We start from the raw sequence: 24,766 nt of genomic DNA, 5'->3' as shown, positions 1-24,766 counted from the left end.
TGCCTAGGAACAATTAGTTGGGAATCATATCTTGAGTCTCACCTTGTGTCCGCTTAGTAAAGTGAAGTTATGAAGACAAATAAAGGAGGGGTTTCCAAAGATTCCCACTCCTATGGGTGTGAGGAGGATAATCCCCATTTCCAACTTTGCAGAGTATCTACAGATATCTACAGAGCAATGACTTTAATTTTAACTGGAACCAGAAGGATGGGTAGTTTAACAAAAAGAAATATGTTACTTACCATCACTGTGCCCAGTAACCTCCAGTGCTAAACCTAATACACTTTTTCTCACACATTAATGGGCATTAAGGATGTGTGTTTATAGGTGTGAAGGCTTTTCATGAAAGTTCTACTTGGAAATGATTTAAATGTCTATCTGTGGAAGCCAGGTGAATGAATTATGGTCCATCTGCACATTTTCCACACTTGCAAATTGAGTAAGAAAGGTCTCTACACTTTGATCTACAGTTACCCACTGAGTGCATTCTGAAGTGAAAATCTAGGTACATAAATGTGTAGAGTATTGAATTTTTCCAGGTATATGGAGGAATAAAAGCATAGACACAGAACATATATAGGATGACGCAGAAATTAAAGCTAGAATTTTAAGAAAAACAAGATTGTTTGGGGACTAGATCTCTAACAGAACTCTAATCCTTGACTCCCAAGTTTAGAGAACACGTCCTCTGCCTTTACCCAAAACCCATCTTACTTTCTTGACCAACAACTTGCCCCAAAGAACAGGAACTGTGAAGCTAAGCAAACTTGGGCTGGTTTCTTTGAGTCCTGCACCCAGTTCCTTGTGGTACTATTCTGATTTTTTTTTCAAAGCAAGATATGCAGATAAGCAGGTGCTATTTATGGCTCACTTCACACTACTCTTCATCAAATGCTTATTAGATACTAGGCAATCATGCCAAGGGCTTTATCAACATGAACCCACGTTAAGGATGTCATCCTTATAACAATCCTGTAAAGGTGGCTATTCTTTACCCATTTTGCAGATGATAAAACTAAGACTCTGAGAGGTTAACTAATGTGACCATGGTCACAGAACAAGGAAGAGGCAGAGTTTGGATTTGAATTCATTTGGCTTTAAAGCCTTCTTCTTAAACTCTAGCTAGTAATAGCCTGACTTGTTGGACTGCACTGTACTTTCCAGAGCCTTCATGGAGGGGTCCTTGGGCTGAATTAAACACAAACAATGATGTTTTCTTGAGCCTTGAATTTGTCACCCCCTCATCCAAACTAATAGCAGTGCTTTACCAACTCATTGATAACACTGGCAGAGTTGCCTTTTTTTTTTTTTCCAAATAAAAGTTTCTTTAAAGAAACCATGGCAGACCTTGAGAACATTATGCTAAGTAAGGTAAGTCAGACAGAGAAAGACAAATACTGTATGATATCACTTATATGTGGAATCTAAAAGAGCCAAACTAGTGAAAACAGAGAGTAGGTTGGTGGTTTCCAGGGGCTGGAGGTGGGAGAATAGGAGATATATTGTTTAAGGCAACAAACTTGCAAACTAGTAGTAAACAAGCCCTAGAGATCTAATGCACAATGGAGTGAATATAGACAACAGTGCTGTACTGTAAACATCAAACTTGCTAAGAGACTAGATCTTAATTATTCCCACCAAAAAAAGATGTGACGTGACAGAGGTGTTAGCTAATGCCACAATGGTAATCATATTATAATAGATAAAAGTATCAAATCAACATGTACATCTTAAACTTAGACAATGTTACATCAAATAAAAATAAAATTCAATAAAAATCAAATATCAAAATAGAAAAAAAATCATCACAGACAAATCATTTGTATTTGGCATTTAATGAAAGATATTGTTTGTTTAGCAGTAAGTGGAAAAGAACTCTTCAAATGACTTTTAAAAATATGACTGGAAATTGAAGGCACCAGTAACGCATTCCTTTTGCTTTTAGTAAAGCACAAATACCTTATGTGTAAAAGCTTCCAGGGTTGTTGTGACCTAAGTCCAACACCTGAGGTGGAATCAGGAAATGGACACATCAGAGGATATGCGAGGGAGGTAGGGGGGAATTTGCTTAGATATTCTCTGAGGGAATAGCTGCTCTACAAATTCTTGACAATGGCTAGAAGCTGGAAAGGAAACAACAATTGGAATTCTCAGTGTGGAAATAGATTGATTTCTTTCCTCCTTCCCTGTTCCATGGTGGTCTGAAAATATTGGTGATTTAAAACAACAGAGATATATTTCTCACCTATAATAAATGACCAGTATGGGCGAGCAAAGGGTAGAGGAGTCTTCACCACCTTTTGATGTTGCCTGCCCAACACAAGACTTTCAGGTCCACCATTGCAGCAGGAAGGAGTACCTGTTCTTGGATAATAATAACACGTGGAGGTGACATGTATTACTTCTGCTTAAATTTCATTGGCTGAAACAAGTCACATGGCCACGTCTAAGTTCAAGAAGAGAACCAGAATCCTTGGTGAGCACTGACAGTATCTATCTCTACCACACCCTCCCTTTAGGATTATTGTAGGGATTGAATGTTAATGATTATTGTTACAGGTTTCCCCCACCCCAGTACCCACTAGAGCCTAGGCATTAAGTGACTAAAAAGATGACCAACATTGGATCTCTGACTTTCAGCAGTTCAGAGTTTAATGGAGGGAATAAAATTAAACCAAGGGTCAAAATAAAATGTGGCAAGTGCTAAAAGCCCTGAGAACTGTGCACTGAGAGAACAGAAGAGGGATCAAAATAATCCTTTCTGGATGGATGGGTGGGGAAAGAGCCTTCTTCATGGAAAGTTTCACTGTGAAGGTGACACTTGTGAGTTTTGACAAATGAAGGAGTTCATATAGTAGAGAACAGGCAGAAAGGCAATCCAGGTGGAGAAAGCAGCCTACACAAAGGCTCAGAGCAGTGAGTTGATACGGACCGATCGTGGCCCCCTCCCAAAATTCATGTTGGAATCTAATTCCTGATGGGGTGATATTTGGAGGTGGGGCTGTTTCGAGGTAATTAGGTCATGAAGGTGGAGCCCTCATGCATGGGATTACTTCCCGGATAAGAAGAGGTCAGACAGCTCACGGCCCCACTTCCCACCATGTGAGGACACAACACGGGGTTGGTGGTTTGCAACCTGGAAGAGGGCTCTCACCAGAACCCAACCGAGCGGGCACCCTGACCTCAGACTTCCAGCCTCCAGAACTGTGAAAAGTCAACTTCTTTTGATTACAAGCCACCAGTTTATGGTATTTTGTTATAGCAGCCCGTGCTAAGATAAGAGCGTATACTGAGTGCTTTCTGGGAGATAGATATAAAGAACAAGGGTTCACACCGTGGAACTGTGGGAGATGATGGTGATAGACAGGCAGAGCCCAGACCAGTGTAAGCCTTGCATGTCTATGTCATAGATAGAAATTTTATTTTTAATTGCAGGATTACTGATGCTGTGCCCAATGGTAAATCTTAACCATGGGGCAGTGTGGAGGCAGTAGAAAGTCCTCTATCCTAGTCCCATAATCTGTTCCATTAGTCTGTTGACTGAAGGATGCTCATTAGCTCTGTGACCTTTGGCCTCTCAGGGTACCTCTGCCTACGCCTGTAAATGAAGGGTTTGAAACAGGTAAATTTTCAGTTTCCTTCAAACATTGATGTTCAAGGAACATGACTCAGATGTGCACTCTCCACAGTGACTCAGCCCTAGGAAGACTGCCACGCCAGTTTGACCAGATAATTTTACATACCCCCCCCTAGTTTCCTTAGGCACCATTCTTGGCTGGGTAAGTTTTCAGGGGTAGCACAACCTTCTGGTATGCATAATTTGATAATGACTACAAAAGTATAACACTCATGATAAGCATGTGAATTCAGGCACTGCCCAGCTTATTCTTTGGACTTCAGCAATTGCAACCCAGGAAAAAAATGTATTTTTTAAATCATTAAATCACATATTTCAAGGTCTTGTATGTCTCAGAATTGCTGATTTGACTTGATATTCATTTTTGTTCTTGCACTATTCTCAGGTGCCAAAAGGGGATTCTGACCCAAAGTATTAAGTCTGTGACTTACAGAACATCCAGCCTTATATTTGGTACTTTATTCTGGCCTCTATGGAGTCTGCTTGTGTTAATGTCTGGTTGACCCGGGATATCTGAAGCACCTGATGGAGTGGTTAAGAATGTAGATTTCAGAGACAAACTATTTAATCTTTCATGGTTTCAGTTTCCTTATCTGAAAGGTTTTTAAAGCAAAGAGAAAGTCACTTAGAGCAGTGCATGCCCCCCATAGTCATGTTAGCTATAATTATAATTATTATTAAGACATTGAAAGTGAGGTCATACAATAGAAATGCAAGGATAACATGAAGAGAATTTGAGCAGGTGGGGTATGACTTAGATGCAGAGAAATTATATGGTGGTTGGAAAGGGGACGTGTAGGGGTCTCTGAGCACCCAGAACAACTCTGTTTTCCAAAGGAAATCCTAAAATCCTAAACTAACCAGACTGCATGTATTTGGATTTGAAGAATACTTGTTATTCTTTATATCAACATTGTCAGCAATAATGGCACTATCACAATCAGAAGTGGATTTACTAAGAAATACATGAAGCTTAAGTATCGGGCTCCCTCATTTGCATGGACTCACTCTAAGGCTCTGTATTGAATTTTGTTTCCATGTATATTTTTTTCTGTTTCTTAAAGAGGGCTACCTCCCACCAAATGTATAAGCTCAGGCTGCCTTCAAATCGGAATCTGCTCCAGTCACAATTGGGAAATAAGGAAGTGTGGTTCAGGGTACAAGCTCTGGACTCAGAGGGGCCTGGGTTCAAGTCCCAGCTCAGCCATTTGCTACCTGGGTTAGTTTGGGTAAATTACTTGAGCACTCTGAGACCAGGTGTCCTCATTTCTCCAAAGAGAATTATAAAGATACTACCTTCTGGATAGGGTTGCTCTAAATATACACTGAGGTCATGCAGAAGCACACAATTAATACTGGTTATTATAACTGGTTTATCCTTCCTTTCTGAGTAAGAGGAGGATCTGGGTTTACTCACGGGGACCTGAGTAGGGAAGGAGTCCATCGTCCCGGGCTTGCATCATGCAGTCCTTTTCTTTGAGCCCCTTTTCCTTCATCTCCCAGGTAGCCAGCAGCTCAGGTTAGAGTAATTCACATACAAACATCATAAAAATTGTAGAAATGATTGTCTTTTGTTGGGTTTTCTGATATGGGGCATTTTATTGACAGGAGGCAGGCTGGTAAAATTTGGTGTGTGGGGTAAATTCTCAATGCTTTTTTTTATGAGGCTGGTTAAGACGTAGGCGACCGTGAGCCATGAGGACTTGGATGGGCAGACAAGTCACTTCCCAGGAAAGCTCACCTCCTCTAATGACAACGACCTGCTTCTCTGCAGGCTCCCTGGAGGAGGTGAAGGCTGGATTCATAGCAGATTTGTGCAAAAAGCCATACAGAGAAAGAAACACGGCGCAGTGGGAAAGCATGCTCAAAGCTTATGCTCTTCGGAGCTTTGGAACTCAGATGCTCAAGTCTGGGTCACTGACGAAGCTGCTCCCAAAATAACTCCCCTGATTTCTGGCCAAAACAGAGGGCTTTCCCCCTTTATGATTAGCACAGCATGTTGGATGCCCAGCAGTCCCAGAATACTTTGCACTCTTGGCATTTCTAATTCCATTCCTTTTTAAAGTGGTGAAATTACTCTGTTTCAACCAAGCCAACAGCCTAAAAGTTGGGAGTGAGAACTGGTCTCCCAAACAGAAAGATTCTGTTTTGGTTTTCAATGGTGTTATCATGTCACTGTTCAGACCCCAACTTTTTTTTTTCAAGGCAATCTTCTTTCTTTTAAATATACACCCCCACCTCCTTGCCCACAGCCATGTATCTTATGCCAAACGACTTCCACTTTTAAAATACCCACAATGCTGCACATGGCTGCCAGGAGGGACACCGCTCAGACCTGCCTTTCAGAGAAGCTACCATGAGGAAGGCAGTTGGCAGGTGTGGTCAGTTGCTGCACTGAGCAGACTGGGGGCACAAGAGCTGGGCCATTTCTTTCCCTAACAGGCAGTCTTTGTGCCGGTGTTCTTGCATGGTCCATCTGAGATAACCTCAGGGTGTCACTACCTCGTCCTCCATCTTTCTCCTCTTCTTTCACAGATGTCAGACCGGCATCATTGTCTGAAAACTCTCCAGACCTACTTCTGCTCCCCGTACTCTTGATGCGTCGCAGGCACTTCCCCTTCTACATCAAATCTGACCTCAGTGCCTGCTTTTCAGAGTGCCAAACTGATCCATCCTAAATTTTCTCTCTCAATTTTTTTTTTTAATGGAGGTACTGGGGTTTGAACCCAGGACCTTGTGCATACTAAGCAGGCGCTCTACCACTGAGCTATTACCCTCCCCCCTTAAACTTTCTTTCTAATGAATTAAAAATCTAACAAAGTGAAGTCCTGGGTAGTTTGGCAGATGTTTGAGGATACACTGCTACAAATCCAAGAAGCTAGATAGAAGTGATGCCATAAAACACAAGAAGAGGTTGGGTTCCTGAAGGAAGGCATTCCCCATCTATACACTAACCCTAACTGGGAAGAACCTATAACCTAAAACCTGTAGACATTTGAACAATACAGTCAGACCTCCACATTTTGGGTTTGGGAACATTTTTAAAAGATGTCTAATGATGGAAGGGAGGTCTGAAAAGAAGGGAGGAGGAAGAGGGGGAATAAAGAATCTGGATATGGAGACTAGATCTAGAATCTTCATAAGGAGCTCAGAGGCCACACTTGGAAAGGAAGAGAGCCGACCAGGGCTGGCTGTTCTCAGGGGAATTTGGATCTTTATATATCTTGAGAAGGAAACTGAATTCTAAGGGCTTATTATCTTAGGGAGATACTTTGGTGTAATATTTGCTCATAAGCAGAAAAGAGTCTATGAATGGTTGGCAGTGGTCAAAGGATGCTTAAGGGATGACACTCTTTTTTTATGTGCTTTTCATAGACTTTTGAACTTCATTTTGATTTTCCTATTAAGACAACACTAATAGAATCTCTTTTGGTATGTGCCACCAGATCTAGGTTGGATCTGGGTTTAAATACCTAACTTCATCATTGAGGGTGCTGTTGGCACCTTGGGTAGGACTGTTCCTTTTTGAGCAGGATAGGGCTGCACCTTTCAGACCGTTTAGCATCTCTGGCCTGTGTCCCTTAAATGCCAGCTGTGCCCTCACCAACCAGTCAGTGTGACAACCAGAAAACTTTCCATACATTTCCACATGTCCTCCCCTGCTCCAGGAATGTGGTACTGTGGCTGGTTGACAAAGAAAGCAATTGCCACTGACTAGATATGGCCGTAGTAGAAATGGGGTAGGGTGGGGAGAAGGCTGACCCCCTAGCTCCTGTGTGTTGGATATGTCTCTCACTATAATCAAAGTGCCTTAAGGATGAGGACGGTATATGTCACTGTTGTCCTTAGTGCTTACACAGTGTCTACCACATAACAGGTGGTCATGGGCTATGGGGTCAGACACCCTAGGGTTTAAATTCCATATCTGCCACTTTCAAACTATTATGGTGCTGGTCACCTCAGTGTTCTTATCTATGAAATGGAGATAATCAGAGTACCAGTGAGATGATGGGTGGGAAGCTACAGGTACAGTGCTAGGAGAGAAGAGTCTTCACTAAGTAGGAGTTACTAACCTACTACTACTAAGTAATGGTGATGAGCTAAACATATAGAAACCAGAAAAAGCAAAAATCCTTCCTTTCTAGGAATAGCTCCATGGTCAATGCATAAATTAGAACTTGTTATGTTCTAAGTGACACAGATTGAGCCAGGTTGGTTTATGTCAAATAAGAATGTGGCATTAAAAAAAAATGGTACAAATGAACTGATTTACAAACCAGAAATAGACTCAGACAGAGAAAACAAACTTATGGATACCAAACGGACAGGTCGGGGAGGATAAATTAGGAATTTGGGATTAACAGATACATACTACTATATATAAAATAGATAAACAAGGAAACTATATTCAGGGTCTTGTAATAAGCTATAATGGGAAAGAATCTGAAAAAGAATGTGTAAATATGTGTATGTATAACTGAATCACTTTGCTGTACACCTGAAACTAACACAACATTGTAAATCAACTATACTTCAATTTAAAAAATTAAAAAAGACATTTCAATTGTGCTAAAAAAAAAAAAAGGAATTTATTGAGTCACATAACTAAAAGGCCAGGGCAGGATTCAGGCTCAAATGATGCCTTCAGATGCCAGGTCCTCTTCATTTCTCGGCTCTACCTTCTACTGTGTTAGCTTTATTCTCGACCTTCCTGTGTGGGCCCCGGCAGCTCTGGACTTGCCCTATATAGTGGCATGGCTACAGCAGCAATGGCGTCAAGTCTTCTTAATTCCAAGTCCAGTGGGACGCTCCTACAAGATCCTGGGCTTCAATCTCATAAAATGAGTTTAGCTCATGTTTATTCTACCCCAAAGCAGTTGCTGTGGCCAATGCTGTGTGAAGCGCTAACTTGAGCATGGGGGTGATGCCCTGTCCCGGACTACATGGACTGAGGATGGGAAAAGGGAGGGCATCCAAAAGAAGCCTTTGGAGAGAAAGGCAATACGTATTAGGGAGATGACTGACAAATGTTCACTAGAGTTAGCAAGTTGTTGGAGTCCATAGTAAAAAATCAGTGAAACACAGGAAGGTGTAACCCCTCTTCCAGAGAAAAAGCAATATAATGCAAAATCTAAGTGGATCAAGTCTATCAGACTTCTTTGGTAAGTTTAAAAAATATTTTATACCCATGAGATTGAATAAAATGTCTTCATGCACAAAACTCTAGTTTAACACTCACCAGGAGTTGAATGTGAGTTGACAGTTCTTTGAATAAAGGAGTATTTACAACGGAATTCCTGAGACAGCAGGTTCTATATGTGTGAATAGAATTAGTACCTAAACTAAGGTCTCGTGCGTGAAAAAATTTTATTAGGTCTTTTTTCTCCCTTAATTTCACCTTTTTTTCATCACTTATTTTGATGTGGTGACAGAAGACTAAAGTGACAGTGACATTAACAAGTTCTGAGTGGTTATTCTCACCCATCATCAAACCAAGGCCTGGGCGAGCTCACTCCTAGAGGGTGTACATGCTGAAATAGGACACTTGGGGTTCATGAGGTTTAGATAAGCTATTTGGATGACTGCCCCATGATGTGTCAAGGACAGAAGTCGTGAATTCTGAGGGGCATCCGTCACAGGGTCACAGAGTTCCAGCACCAGGCAGCAGAGATCTGAGAAGTCCTTCTTAGTTATGGTTCAAACTGTACTTTGAGGACCCCTCAGGGGAACCCAGGGGAGGTCCTGCTTTCATCTGCAGGGCTGCTCCTCCTGTATGTGACTGATCTATTCACACAACGATGGAAGATTTTGTCTGAATAACAGCTTCCATGACTAAAGCTTGGGAACCCACTTATCTCACCCAAATCCTTCATATTCTGGAGAGGGCCTGGGAAGAGGACCGATAAGCCTTCTAAACTTTGAGGTCATTTTAGGTTCTGAGACAGAGATGATCTCTCTGAAAAGAGGAGAGGGAAGTTAAAAAAAACAAAATAAAACAGGGGGTGGGGGTATAGCTAAGTGGTAGAGCACACGCTTAGCATGCCCAAGGTCCTGGGTTCAATCCCCAGGACCTCCATTAAAATATAATAATAATAAATAAAATAAATGTAATAAGTTGTATTAAAAAAACAAAAAAAATTTAAATCCCCCCCAAAACCACAATGACATCTATTTCTACATATACAGTATCTATCAGTTGACCTTTGTACTGCTTGGTGATGCTAACAGCCGGGAGATGCAAATTGGATCTCTTTGAATCCCTCCTGTAATCAAATTCTCCTTCCTATTAGACTGAGGGTCAGGTTTATCCTTCAGTTTCTCTCCACTCCTTTTATTCAGAGGATTTAGCTGACTTTGCCTCAGTCTTCAGGCCAGACACTCCAAGAGCAATTCGAGGCCACTTCCTGGCTGTTAGATTCTGGCTTTCTCCAGCCTCTCAGTGCTTCCCTCCAGGAGCAACTGAGTCAGGTTCTGCTCAGCATCCTCAAAGAACTTTGCACAGTACTCGTCATATAGCAAACACTCCATAGTATTTGCTGATTTGAATCCATAACTGAAATCTATGGAGGGGAGAAGGATCTCCCTTGTGAGATCCTGCCAGTTCATGCTTCTGCTAGTTAGTGAAAGAACATTTTTTCACAAACTAACGTCTCACCATGGGACAGGAGGTGGACAGCGTCCCAACTCCCAGGCAAATACCTTTTCTGGCTGACCCTGGCAGAGGCCCAGGAATGAGCTCATTTCTCAGAAGGGGGTTCTTCACCTACACAACAAATGCTTGCTGTGGGGAGCAGACCAAGAAATTCCTTTGGGATTTCTCTTCCCAAGCTTCTAGACGGCCAGTCTTCTGCAGGCCGAGGTGGCTTCCAAGCTGTTCATACATAAACTGCTGCTGGCAGGCTGGTGGCCTTTTTGATATTCTGAGGTCTAGCAAAGATTTAGCGCCAGGGGGTCACCAAGAGGTCATGGTCTCGATGATTTCCTCTGTTATTTATCTTTGGCTTGCGGTATTTGGAGCTTGCCTTTGATAGAGGGTATTTCTACCACAACTGCACAGAATCAAGCATTTCAGTGCTTTGCTTTGAGGTGGAGAAGGGCTGGCTTCTAAGGCTGTGAACAAGTCACTGAGTACATCGGAGAGGATCTAATTCTGCCCTTCCCTGATGAGCAAATTCATTTTGGGGGGTTTACCAATGGCACTTCCCAGACTTGGGTCTGGAAAGCAATCATCCTGGTGAGGTCAGCAGTTTTTAGTTTGAGCAATTCCATTTTCAGTTCCGTAAGAAGTACTCCTCTTGCCATGAGACGAACTTGAGGGCAGCGTTTCCAGGCCTCCGGAGCATGTCGCCGCTTTTCTAACCCTGCTTATGACTCACCTGTCACCGCCCTCAAGGCAGTCAGGGGACCATTTATGCTGAACCAGCCTTTGGATTTCTCTTCTCAGCGATAGCAAAACTTGTGTGCCAGCTCATAAGGCAACCACAGGAACATCCCTGGTCTGGTCAGTGCAGAAGGCTCTTGGGTTTCCCGAGAGGGCTCCTCAGCACGTTTCATGTGGGTTTGTTAACCCCATCCTGTTTCATTTTGATCTGAGACAACTGTTATCTCTCATCTGGGTCAGAAAGTTGGGTTTGCATGGGATTTCAACCCAACACAAGGGACCTGCATCAAATACCCAGCACTTTGGCCTAGAAAATCGGTTTCCTTATGTCCTAGGTTCTTGTTCCCTCAGACAGCATCCTAGCAAGTGGAAGCATTTGGTCCCAGAAGTTCCTTTCCGCCTGCCGCTCGACCTCCACCATGGAAGGCCAGGACAGATGGCGTGCTGTATGGGACGTGCGCTCGGGACGTCGCCATCTGTGGGAGAGCACAGCTCTGGGCTCTACACAACAGGAGGAGGAAGTGCTGTTACGTCAGGAACAGGACCAGTGAGTCAGATTCCCAGAAATGTTGGGTACAAGGGCTAGAGAGGAAAAGAGGATGTAATTTATGATATAATTTATGTATCATATTTTCTAGTAGTGGTTTGCTATAGGAAACCCAGTTTACTTTGTGATCCAGGGCTCTAAGCAGAAGTTTATGAAATAACAACTACACTTTTACATGCATGTATCAGCATTCTTATTTTCTTTTCCTGTTCTTTTCTCTTTTTCCTTTTTCTGTTATTTTAATTAAAAAAAATTCTTGGCTGGCTCAATTGTTAGTATAAAATCCTTATGGGTCAAAGGCTGTATTTTGAAAAGCAGCACTGCTTTGGCGTACACAGGTAGCATCGTAGGAAACTTTATACAGGGTGGGTCTCTGGGCCCTTTTCCAAGAATTTTAATGCACTGAGTCTCAAGGCCCCCAAAGCTGCATTTTATGTTAACCAAACTCTAATGTGACCAGTGTAAGGGCACGGAAGTGTTTTGATCTCTGATAGATCCCAAGTGTTTTGCATGGAGAGCCTGGTACAGCCCTTGATCAATGATGGTTGAATAAACGAATGAATAAGAAGCATGCCTGGTGAGTTAGATTCAAGTGGCCCAGGGATTACTATTGTGTTTGATGTGTCTTTTCATTGTCTTTTTGGGGGGAGTAACATTTTATTTTAACAAAATTTCAAGCGTACAGAAAAGATGCAAAAATAGGGCAAAGATATCCACTTATCTTTTACTTAAATATCTAGTTTGCATTTTCTCACCTCTTTACTTAATGTTTTTTCTTCTGAACCATCTGAGAGTTAGCTGTAGGCAAAATGCCCCTTTACTACTAAATACTTCAGCGTATATTTTCTAAGAACAGGAGCGTTCTCTCATCAGGTTAAGGTGTGAGGGCCCCTAGGCAGAAGGTTAAATGCCTAAATTAGTAAACAATGGGCAGTGCTGATCTTCAGGTGACTTTATTCTCCATCTCAGCTCCAGCTAGCATACTTCCCTTTGTATCCGCACTACTCTCCTTGGTTTTGTAATACAAATAATCAGACAATCTCTTCTTTTCTTTTCAAAAATTGTGGTAAAACATATGCAAGATAAAATTTGCTATTTTCAAGTGTACAGTTTTGTGGCATTAAGTATGTTTACATTATTCCACAACCATCGTTACAATCCATCTCCAGGATTTTTCCATCTTCCCTAACTAGAACTCTGTACCTATTAAACATTAACTCCCCATTCCTCACTTCCTCCAGCCCCTGGCAACCACCATTCTACTTTCTGTGTCTATGAATTTGATTACTGTAGGAACCTCATGTAAGTGAGATCATACAGTATTTGTCCTTTTGTGACTGGCTTATTTCAGTTGGCATGATGTCTTCAAGATTCATCCATGTTGTAGCAGGTGTCAGAATTTCCTTCTTTTTAAGACCACATAATATTCCATTGTATACCACAGTTTGTCAATGCATTCATCTGTTGATGGAGGCGAACCAAGCAACTTGGGTTGCTTCCACCTTTTGGCTACTGGTAGTATTGCTGCTGTGAACATGAGTGTACAAATATCAACTCAAGTCTCTGCTTTCACTTCTTCTGAGTATATACCCAGAAGTGGGACTGGTGGATCATATGGTAATTCTTTGTTTAAAGTTTTGGGGAGCCATCATGCCATTTCCCACAGTGGCTGCACCATTTTATATTCCCACCAGCAACGCATAAAGGTTTCAATTTCTCCAGGTCCTTACCACCACTTGTTAGTTTCTGTTATTTTTTAGTTTAGTTAGTTAGTTTGTTGTCTGATAATAGCCATCTAATGGCTCTGAAGTGGTGTCTCATTGTAGTTCTTCTCTTTTTCATCAAAAGAAATATGACAGTCTGTCTTGATTTCCAGCAGCCAGATGGGAAATTTGTGGGTGTGGTCTCCCTACTTCTTAGAATCACATCAGTGCTTGGTGCCAGGAAATTAGAGAACTGTCAAGTAATTCCAAGGTCATCACAAGTGCCTTTGATAGCCCCTTGTCTATGCTCTTAGTGGCTCTTTACTTCCAGGGAACACATGTAGACTTGAAATGCATTGATTCTGGCTCCATGTAGTCCTGCTATCCTCTTGAGGATCTACTACCAAGCAGTGTCCCCAGTCTCTCACCCCATCCCTACCTGGATGTAGCCATTTTAATTACAGGAAAAGTGTATCAGTTGGCTTTAAGGTACTCTTCATAATATTTCTTTTTAAAATTCATTTTAAATTATTAATTATTAAAAACACATAGAGTAGAAAAATATATAACATATTCCATTGAACTCACAACTCAGTTTTGATACATTTTTAATATTATGTCTTGTGAAAACTCTTGCACAAGTGTACAAAGACATGTGCAAGGACACTTATAACAACACTGTTTATAATAGTAAAACTTTAAAGCAACTTAATGTCCATCAATGGTGAAATGGACAAACTATGGTATGGTCATAAAATGGAAGAATGCATAGCAGTGAAAGTGGATGAATTATACCTATGTGTATTGACAGGGAAAATATCAAACATTTACCACAGAAGGGGGAAAAGTTCCAAATGACTATGTACAAATTCATACTACTTAATAAGTGATGTGATTACATATTCATTTTTTTAACATTTGTAAATGACATTATTTGTTTTTTTCATTTGTTTTTATTTTTTTTCACTTTTTAACCTCCTTCTCCCATTTCTCCCATGCCCCAATCTCCTGCCTCTGGCAACCACTAATCTGTTCTCTGTATTTATGAACTTGATTGTTGTTTTTTTATTCCACATATAAGAGAGCTCATATGGTATTTTTCTTTCTCTGGCTTATTTCACTTGAAGTCCATCCATGTTGTTGCAAATGGCAAGATTTCATTCTTTTTTAGGGCTGAATAATATTCCATTATATATATATATATATATATATATATATATATATATATATATATATAATGGAATATATATATTCATTATATATATATATATATATATATATATATATATATATATATATATATATATAATGGAATATATATATTCATTCACTGATGAACACTCAAGTTGTTTCCATATCTTAGTTACTGTAAATAATGCTGCTATGAACATGGGGGTACACATATCTCCTCAAATTAGTATTTTTAATTCCTAAAAAAATTTTCTCATTTGACAAATTTTAATTCTTAAAAAAAATTGAGCCAAAGTTTTAAGCTTTGTTAAGATGTTTTCTTTATATTAGGGCTATTACTATTTTTACTATAAATCATTTATAGGTGCTTTTTTTCATAATGGTATGTAAACTTTTAGTTTTGTTTTCGAAGAGTTTTGAATATTTATCTAAAGTTTCTTCTTTTAGGGGAAGGTGTATATTAGTTTGTATTTGCCCCTTTAGTCCATCTAGAAATTATTGCAATATATGGTATAAAAATAGAATCACATTTAATTTCTTTCTCCTTTTTTTCCTTCTTTTTTTAACCAAATAGCCAATTTTCCTCAAATCATTTTTAAATAATTCTTTCTCATTGTTTTTGTAATGCTCCCTTTATCACATTACATGCTTTTCTAGCTATTATTTCCATTGACTTGTGTCAATTCTAGAATCCATAGTGAACTGCTTTACCAATCTAATTTTATGATACATCTTAACAGCTGATTAGTTCAATGCTTATGACCTGCTTGCTCATAAACTTATTAGTTACTTTTGCCTGTTAATTTTTTCCAGATGAACTTTAGAACTATTTTTTCATATTAAAAAATCCCATTGTGATTATGTTTAATATATAAATTAATTTGAGGAAAATGGAAAAATTCATAGTATTCCATAGTCCCCTTCAGGGACATGGTGTATATTTCTACTTATTCAAAACTTTTAGAATATCATTAAAATTTTGAAAATGTTTCCGTGTATAAATTCTGGATCTATCTTCCTAGAGATATTCCTTTGTATTCTGTTGTTTATTAATAAAAATATATACAAGATACATTTGCATCGATTATGGCATACAGAAAAGTCATTGATTTTTGAGCATTTATAATTCAGCCTCTCTGGTAGTGACTGGAAATGTCTTATTAATTCTGAGTTAGTTCACCTGAGTTTTCTAGGAGTATAATCATATTGACAGAAATAAGTAACAATTTTGCCTTTCTTTCCCAATGTCCACATCCCCTAAATATGTTCCATGCCTTAATGCCGTCTCTAGAGACTTCAAAGCATTGATGCAAGGATCTTTGACGTCTTCCCAATTGAATGTAGATGACTCTAGTCATTTGTTCTCAATTGTGATGGTTGTTAAGGTTTTAAAATAGCCTTCATCTCTCTAAGAGAGTAGCTCCCTTTTATGAGTTTACCATAGGTTTTATCAGTAATATATGTTAATTTTATAACACAATTTTTAGCATCTATTGAAATAATTGTAAAGTTTTTATTATTGTAAATATTAATATGGTTTATTAAATGAATGGATTTCCTGATTATGGGCACATTCTTTTAGCTTTTTCCTATAATATAAAGCTAATTTGCCAAAGTGCTGTTCACCCTGGATGGTACATTTTTCTCAGTGAAGTGACACTTGCCTGTTTTTGTTTTCTCCACAATGGCCTCTGTCTCATTAACAGTTTATTTTCTGACCATCTTTTGGTTCTTGGTTTATACCTCAATAAAAATTTTATGAACATTAAAGCTGGTATACAAAAACTATCAGTTGAACTTATTTAAGTCAAACTTATTTGAAAACAAGAACACAAAAACCCTGACCTGATACAAATCCCCCAGAAATGTTCTCATTTTGGGAAAGGCTCTGGGATCCTTCATAAATGCCTAAGCTGAGAGAATCAGAGCATTTTCCTTGGGAGCAGTACTTTTGTAAACACTACCCACAAGTTAGCCTTTTATGCTTATTAGCTGGGTGAAATAGTTACAAGTGGGTCCCCAACAAGGAAGCCTAGGAACAGACACTGGACACTTAATAGCATTAGGAGTATTGACTTGCTGAGTTAAGAGACTGTGAAAGGAGCTCAGCCTTGTGTAGAGCAAAGGAAGAGGGTATTGACAATATCTGAGATGTTGGTCTGTGATCTCTCCCTGAAGAGGGTTACTGGATACTAGTGGAGTCAGACTTGTCAACTTTAATTTAATTCTAATCAAAAGAATACCAAGAAACCAGCCAATAGACCCTGATTACATGCTGTTGGTAGGTGATAAATCACAGAGCAGAACGCACTGCGACAGGAGCTGTGCTGATTGTTTGCACAGGGAAAGCATCGCTGGCCTCCCCTCTCTGACTCTGGCACACACGTGCACACACAAGCACCAACTACACAGAGATGGCCCATTCTAAGTCTTGCATTTCTAGGATTGTTTCTTTTGGGTTTGTTAGGATGTAATGCTCATTTTCACTTAAGCTTTTCCTTCTTCCAATTATTTAATCATTCAACAGAAATATTTTTAGGGTCTACCATGCAACTTGCTCTGTGCTATGTTTGGGGGACACACATGATTCCTGTCTTCATGGAACTTACTTAAATATTCACAAGTAAAACCAGAAAGCTTTGTCATTTTCATTTTTGGTACCTTGTCAGGTTTCATAAACTGTTAGTTTTTCATTTCTTTTGCTGTATCTTTTAATTACATAATATAGCCTCCTAATTAATTGCTGATGATTGGAATGTTCTTGAATTATTCATTCAATAAGTGACAGGCACTATTCTGGGTACTGGGGATTCCAAAGTGAAGAAAAAAAAGACAAAAACCTTTGTCTCCATGGAGCTTACAACATTCTAAAGAAATCCTGATTCTAAGGCTTTGCAAGATTCATTCAACTTTAATATGCTAGGCATACCACAGGCACTTAAAAAAAAAAAAGTGAACCGAGCATTTTAGAAAGACAGCAGTGCAGAAGTTGAGGCAAAAAAAGGATTTCCAGTTAATAGAAATTCACTTAACCTCCCTCTCCACATAATTCAATTATCCAGTTTTAATACATTTCAAAATATATGACTCCAGCTTTTCAGATAGAGCACCATGAAACAGATGCACCGGGCTTCTTTAGTTTGGTGCTTTTTGTTCAAGTTTTTGTCTTCATGGGCAGAAACTTTAAATACGATGCAAGATGATGATAAGTGAAGTACGAGTGTTTATTAGGTGGTTTTAAACAGTAGAGCAGCTCTCCCACATTTCCCCACCCTCCAGATAAGGACTTCTCAAGTAATGGGAGGCAGCATAAAGCAGGGACTTTCTGAGATCACCTAGTGACTGAATAGAAACTACTCAGGGAGAATGTAGGTACCATGGAATTATCGCCACTACTGAGCATAAGGTTGGTACATTTTTCTTCTAGGGGATAATTCTGTATCAGCAATGTTTTCCTTTGGTACTTAAGAAATATTAATTAGTTGAATCCACTTACTCACTGGATCAACAGATGTTTACAGAGCGCCTCCTTTGTGCCAGGCCCTGCTTTCATAGGTCTCGCAGTTTTGGTGGCAAGGAGATGTTGAACAGGTTAGTACGTGTGTGATCAGTATCACAAGAGTGAGGAGACAAGATTGGCTGGGGAAGACCAGGATGCTCTGCAAGGTATGTTAAGGAGCACAGCGGTAAACCATAAAGCATATATTCATTCATTCATTCAATTCACTCAAGAGTCAATAAGAACTTCTGAGGAAAAACGACTCTAAATGAAGCCAAACTTACAGTGGTACTTGAATACAGTCCCCGATGAGTTTTACAAGTAAGGAACTGGCTCCCTAGCTAGGTTTAAAGGTACGTACGGATGGAGCGATGGTTATGAGAGCGAATTATTTATCTAAGTCATATGTCACTAATAATAATAGTAATAACAACAGCTAACATTTATTATTTTCCCTGGGCAGAGCACAATGCTAAACACATTATAAATGACATTCTGTAACACTCAGAATAACCCTAAGGAAGGTAAAATTAGTATCCCCATTCTATACAGGCAGCTCCTGAGGCTCAGAGACAAGAAACTGGTTCAAGATTACACATCTAGAAAGTGGTGGGTTCAGAATGTTGTAGAATTTACCAGGAGTTGAGCTTTTAAAAACGAAGGCCAGGGACAGGAAATGAATCTGCATACTTAGCCAAACATGTTAAGAATGTGAAATAACTCACTCCCAGTTTTCACAGTATTTCAGAGATTAAGTAAATAATCTTCAGCAGAATCCCATCCAAGCGTGCAATTTTTTGCATTCAGCACACAAACTTGGCTAAGGAAAAGACACCGTTCGTGGCAGAGAATGCTTCTACTTTATATTATCCCTACTCCTGGTAATGACCTACTATCATGGTTTCCTTTCAAGGATCACTTTATTTTATTGAAGTACAGCTGACTCAAAATGTTGAGCAGCATAGCGATTCAGTTAAACACATATATATTTTTCATATTCTTTTTCATTACAGGTTAATTCAAGCTATTGAATATAGTTCCCTTTGCTATACGATCGAGGGTCACTTTAGAGCAAACCCCCCTTTTCCCCAAGCAAGTGTCTACTTACCAACTATAACAGGGAAAGAGAAAACAGCCCACAGCTGGTCTCAGGTAGACCCTATTATTCTGTCTCATGAAGGTTCTGAAGGAGCCTGGAGCTTTTAACCATCTGAGTTTCACCATCATTTAATAGATGAACAAACCCTCTACTCTCCCAAGTGTCCTATGAAACTGCAGAGGAAACTGGCCTTCACAGGGCCCTCAGAGGCACCAGGAGGATCTACTTACACTTCTCCTTCTCTTTCTTCCTCCCCTTCATCGTCAGCACCATGAGCACTATCATTTATTAAGCACTTACTACGTGTCCAGCACTCTGCTAAGGTTTTACGTGTATTTAACCCTCACAACAATCTTTTGGGGTAGCTACCATTGACTCTTTTTTCAATGATGAAGGAAGCTGTGAAGTTCTTTAACTTCAAGGTCACACAATGAGGAGCAAAAGTCTGGATTAAAACACAGATCTTTTGAACTCCAGAGACTGTGCTCTTAGTACTGCTTGCCTTAAAGGATTTACAATGGGGCACAGGATCAAGGAACAATGGACCAGATGTGTGGACATAAGATAACCCTGTATTTACATAAAGCAATAGGGTCGAGATTTAGAAGTTCTTAATCTGAGGTCCATAGACCCCTGAGTGTTAAAAAAGATTTTGGAGGGTTTGTTAACTGTCCCCCCCACCCCACCTCCCACCGCCATCAAATAGGAGTCAGCAAGTTTTTCCTTAAACAACCAGGTAGAAAACTATTTTAGGCTTTGTAGGCTGTATGGTCTCTGTCCCAAACACTCATCTCTAATGTTGCAGAGCAAAAGCAGCCATAGATGATCCATTAACAGGTGGGCAAGGCCATGTTCCGATAAAACTTTATTTACAAAAACAGACAGCTAGCCAGCCTGCTCTAAACTGGTATGCAAATTCCATATGCATATGTGCACAGGTATTTTGTTGTTGCTATTAGGAGAAATATTATGGCTTCTTTCTCCTTAGTAGGCTCATTTGATGGATTCTGCTATGAACTCTTAAGTGGACTATAATTACTATCTGTTAAGAAAGAAACACAGGACCACCTTAACCTTCCCCAGCTTACCTTGCCACATGATGCTGCCTGATGTAGGACTAAGCTGCTGCTGGGTTTGCAGAAGCATTCTCCTTTTCCCAGAGACCACATTCTGTGTCTTACTGAGCCTTCTCCACAGAAAGTACTCACTTGTCCTGAGCACACTGATACACAGTTTAGAGTTGGGGAGTCAGCCAGGTCTGCCCACGGTGTGGGCAGGTGTGGAGGGCAAGGAGGTTGCCAAATGTGTTTTCCTGACAGATCTCTGCTTCTGTTTGGAGACCCTCTCTCTCCCAGGGAAACGTGGTTCTTTGTCTTAGGATTCCCAGCTTCATGAGGTAGAGCATCATATTTACTGTCTGCAATTACACCAGCATGTACCTTTACCCTGCCTCCCACTCTATGGGACTTGTCTTCCCCTAACTAGCATCTTTAGATGGAGATGGCTAATTATCCTAGAAAGCCTGGTACCATGATTTACATGTATTTTTTAGGTTATTAGCTTTGAGATCCCTGAAAGCAACAGACGGTTCTAAACGCCTGCATTACTTTTGACAAATCAAAATAATGACTGTCCAATCAACTTGAATAAAAAGCAGCATTGACTGCTTTAGATTTTAGGAAAAAAGAGAGAGACTAAACCAAAAAATTACAAATGCTATGAATCATAAGGTGATTGCATTTATATTCCAGATTTCTGAGAATGGAGAACTGGACACAGGGTAAGAAGCAGGAGGAAAAAATGGGGAGGGGGGTAAGAAAGGGGAGAAACTGACAGAGGAGAGGAAAATGAACCAAAGGGGCTGAAGAGACAAAGAGGAATACAGCAGGAAAGGCTGAATGCAGAGGGAGCCTGTCTACCAACCAACTACTGCTGGGTTGAAATTCAGTGTCATTAGGATGCAGCCATTTCTCACAGCAAGTGCCCCCCAAAGAAGGAAATAAACCAGCAAATTAAAATAACGGGAATATAAATCATTAGGCACTACTTACAGAGACTTTATTCCATAGTAGACTCCTGTATATATCACATCAGGATTAGTGTTAGCTCTCTGAAATGAAACATCAATAGGAGGACCACATGGTGCTGACTGTACCTCCAACTAATATTTCAGCTCAGCTTTAATTATCATGTTCATCTGGCAGCAGCATGGTGCCCCGTAAATAGAAATGGGTCATAGGAGGCCTGCCTGAGTTCTTGTTCTGCACATGGTTATGTGACCTTGGCTGGCCAATCTCTGTGCCTCAGTTTCTTCATTTGTCAAATGTGAGTAAGAATTCTCTGCTCTGTTTATTTCACAAGGGTGTAAGGAGGATGGAAAGTGGAGATACACACACACATATTTGGATGAGAATAAAATACCAGATAAATGTAAAATTGACCCTGTTCTTTTTACTTAACAAGGTAGTGAGTAGGCGGGGGGTGGGGATGGTGGCATTTTCCACAGAAGGCTTGGTGACTCAATGAAGTGTCTTTTTTTCCTTCAGTAATATCTGGTCTGGGATTATTACTGCTTTCTCGGTGCTTTTAGACGTACTTTCCCTCTTCAGAAATGCCAAAGGTGAAAAATACTATTCTGCTACTATAATTTGTCACCCTGGCTGCCTGAGCAAGACGTGCATAGACAGTTTAGTAATTAAGCTTTTCAACACTGCATCATAAAGTTTTATTCCAGCAAAGGCTATATTTATCAGCTAACAAGTATTAAATCACCCCACTGCTCAAGCCGTTTCTCACTTGAATATGCTCTTTTCAAAACAGAGCAGATTTCCTTGGCTGGCTTGATTAATAAAAGTTCTTGTTTGGAAATAGTGTGGTGCTGTGTGGTCCTGTGGGGCTGACATACATGGGCCTTGGCAACTGTTCCAAAAGGTACTGACCCCGATTTCCCAGGAGAGTCGGATGCCTTCGGCCTGGGTCTTTTAGGGCATCCTGGCCATCTGAGTTTCATGACCCTCTGGGATGGCTTCCAGCACGAGATACTCCCACATCCATTTCAATTTCTAAAGAGGAAGAGATAAATGAAAATAGAGAACACAAGCCTTTGATACATTTTCTTTCCTTATCTGAGCATCAGGGAATTGGTCTGTTCCTCTTAGAGGTGGATCTAAATGTCAAATGAGTTTTCAAAATGATTAAAATAGCTAAGTAAGAATGATCTACACACTAAGCAGGGCTGAATCTTTTCTCATATTGCTATAGGCTTCTCTAAGCAGATGCAGGATTATTGGGGAAACACACTTCGAAGGAATAGATATTAAAAGTCGTCAGTAATGGCTTGGAAGCAGACTTTCTCTAAGTAACCCATCTCACTTTTATAAATCATTTTTTCTTTCTTCTTTGGAGTAGACACAGTCATGGGATGAATATAACACTTTAAAGCTTTAATATAACTTATTTAAAGCTTCAGGATGCTTTCAATCAAATGGCTCCAGAATTACATTAGTTAAAAGCAAAATAGTTAATATATTTTCTACCATATTTTAAGAGTAAAACCAAAATAAAGACAAATGTTAATTAACAGTAGGCTAAAATGATGAAAGAAAGCTCAGTATTTTTCATCATATCATACCTGAGATGACACTAATTTCTCTTCCTTTATCTGCTTTCAAAACTAAACGACATTAACCACATGCAGGCATTTCAGTTTTCCATCAATTGATTCCTAATAGGACGCATCTAATAACATTCCATAGAGTCACCAAACCCACTTTGTAGATACATAAGCCAATTCTGCCCAGGCCTGTGCCTGTGTATGTAGGATACTGGGCATGTAAGTGTGAGATTTTAAATACTACCAAGATAAGGAGTCTTCTGTTGAACTTTTCTTAGCTCTGGAGGCTACAAGAATTTCTTTCCTTTCAAAATGACAAAGCAGAACTCACCATTCTGCTTTTCAAATTAGCAACAGGTAGCTTGTTTGGAAGGCTGGGGATCAATTTCTCTCCAGCCAGCAAGTCATGGGGTTGTCACTGAAGCATGTGGGTGATATGCTGAACCACTAAGTTGGCAACTATTGAACTATTTTAAGTGCATCTATTTTCTGGTTCAGTAAATTTTTTTTTTTTTTTGCATTAAATTCATTAAACTGGACACAGTCTAAATGCCACAGCACATACGGAAGAGCACATTCAGGCATCAGCACCAGCCTCAGGAGAGAACAGACGGTAAAGATCAATATAATTTCTCTCAGTTTCTATTTAATGTTATCTTTCATATTTTTTTTTAAGGTTAAAAAGTACTGTGTGACTTGGGAAGTCAAGTTGAATATGGTTATTTTCTGAAAATTTGAAGAGACATTTCTTGGTCAGTCAAGTTGCCCTCCAAACTGCATTCTCAGAGATGATGACATATATGGCCTACAATTGAGGATCATTTAATAACTTGGAGGAGAAATGAGAAACAAGAATTACACTCTTGTTACCCACAGTCAGGAGGAATCTTGTAGTTCAGCAATTTCAAAAATACTAAATCAAGGACATACTTGAAGATTTATCATGAGGCCTTGATAATGAATATTCTTTATCTGGGACTGAAATTTTCTAAAGGATAATAAAGGTTTTGGAACATGAACTGTTACTTTGATTTGACATAATTTTTGGGGGGAGAGTCACTTGTTATTCCTAAACACTACTTTGCCTCCAACAAGGAGTAGTCATGGCAATTCAGAAAAGTGAAGAAAAGTATAAAGTCCAAGGAGTTTTCATTTTAGCATGAGTTGTAACCATTGAAATTATAAAATTGATTTTATACCCCACACGAAAAAACAAGTAAAGAACAATTTTTCAGTAATTTCTCTCAACAAAATAGAAAACAAAATAATCAATAACAACAAATCGTGAAAACAAAACCCCAACGTACCTGTAGAGAATAAGAACACAGGTACTAAATATGGCTCTTCAAAGCTTCCAGAACACGTAGGGCAGAAGTGATGCAGCCATCAAAGTTGGACTGAGTAAACCCATCCCCTCCACACACAAGGAAAGGTTTACGATGAAGAGTCATTTGTCCTGGGTAGTTGGCAGCAGCTTTTGTAACCTGAAAATGTAAATAATAAATAAATTAATAAAATAATAAAACAAAGAAAGGATTGCAATTCTGTGCTCTACTGTGATGTCACGTCAATGCCCACCTAGGAGAGGTTTCTCCACCTGGAGAAATCAAGATGTTTCACAACAAGCAACAGAAAACAAAGCCAAGACTCCTAAACTCCTCCCCTCTCCAAGTGTTTACGGCGACATTCTTAAATGTTTACATTTTCTGTTATTTGATGAGAGAATCAGAAATGTATTGAACTTCTAACTTACTAAGTTGTAATCTGCTAAATTAGTTGAGAGTACAGGAAATTTTTTCATTGGGCGGAAATGAAATTCATGCAACTGTTCACCAATTATTGAGTACCTGCTATCTGTCAGGCAAGGTGGATTCAAGAGAGATTTAAGGGTTGTGTCCTTAAGGAGTTTCCAGTTCAGCATGACTGCTGGTACATAGGAGTCTAAGGCCTTAGACAGAGTGAAGGACAAGGTGCTATAAAACACATGGGAGGAGACTCAGCCCAGTACACTGGACAGAGAAAGCTTCAGAGGGGAGGTGATGGGTCATTTCACTTGAGTTCTGTGGGATGCATAAAAGTTTGCTAGTGGAGGAAAC

General features: G+C 39.7%; 1 protein-coding gene across 8 annotated transcripts in view; it reads right to left on the bottom strand.

Moving 5' to 3' along the window:
* Positions 1–24,766, bottom strand: part of RNLS (renalase, FAD dependent amine oxidase) — a 278,225-nt gene that overhangs the window by 14,844 nt on the left and 238,615 nt on the right. For 5 of the 8 annotated variants that reach the window (XR_004323913.1, XR_004323910.1, XR_004323911.1 and 2 more), the window contains exons 7-9: positions 23,978–24,154; positions 21,997–22,119; positions 21,109–21,167 (exon numbers count right to left, since the gene is read on the bottom strand). Coding sequence is in view for 1 of the 8 variants with exons in the window: in XM_014562758.2 (XP_014418244.1) it covers positions 24,002–24,154 (153 nt within the window). In the remaining 7 variants the exon portion in view is untranslated. Of the gene's footprint in view, positions 1–18,032; positions 18,119–21,108; positions 21,168–21,767; positions 22,120–23,977; positions 24,155–24,766 lie in introns of those variants that run through there. The other 3 variants (XR_004323909.1, XR_001366586.2, XM_014562758.2) reach the window with 3 other exon arrangements.

The sequence above is a fragment of the Camelus ferus genome, chromosome 11, assembly GCF_009834535.1.
Source record: "Camelus ferus isolate YT-003-E chromosome 11, BCGSAC_Cfer_1.0, whole genome shotgun sequence".
Lineage (NCBI taxonomy): Eukaryota > Metazoa > Chordata > Mammalia > Artiodactyla > Camelidae > Camelus > Camelus ferus.
This window is presented reverse-complemented; position numbering and strand designations above follow the sequence as displayed.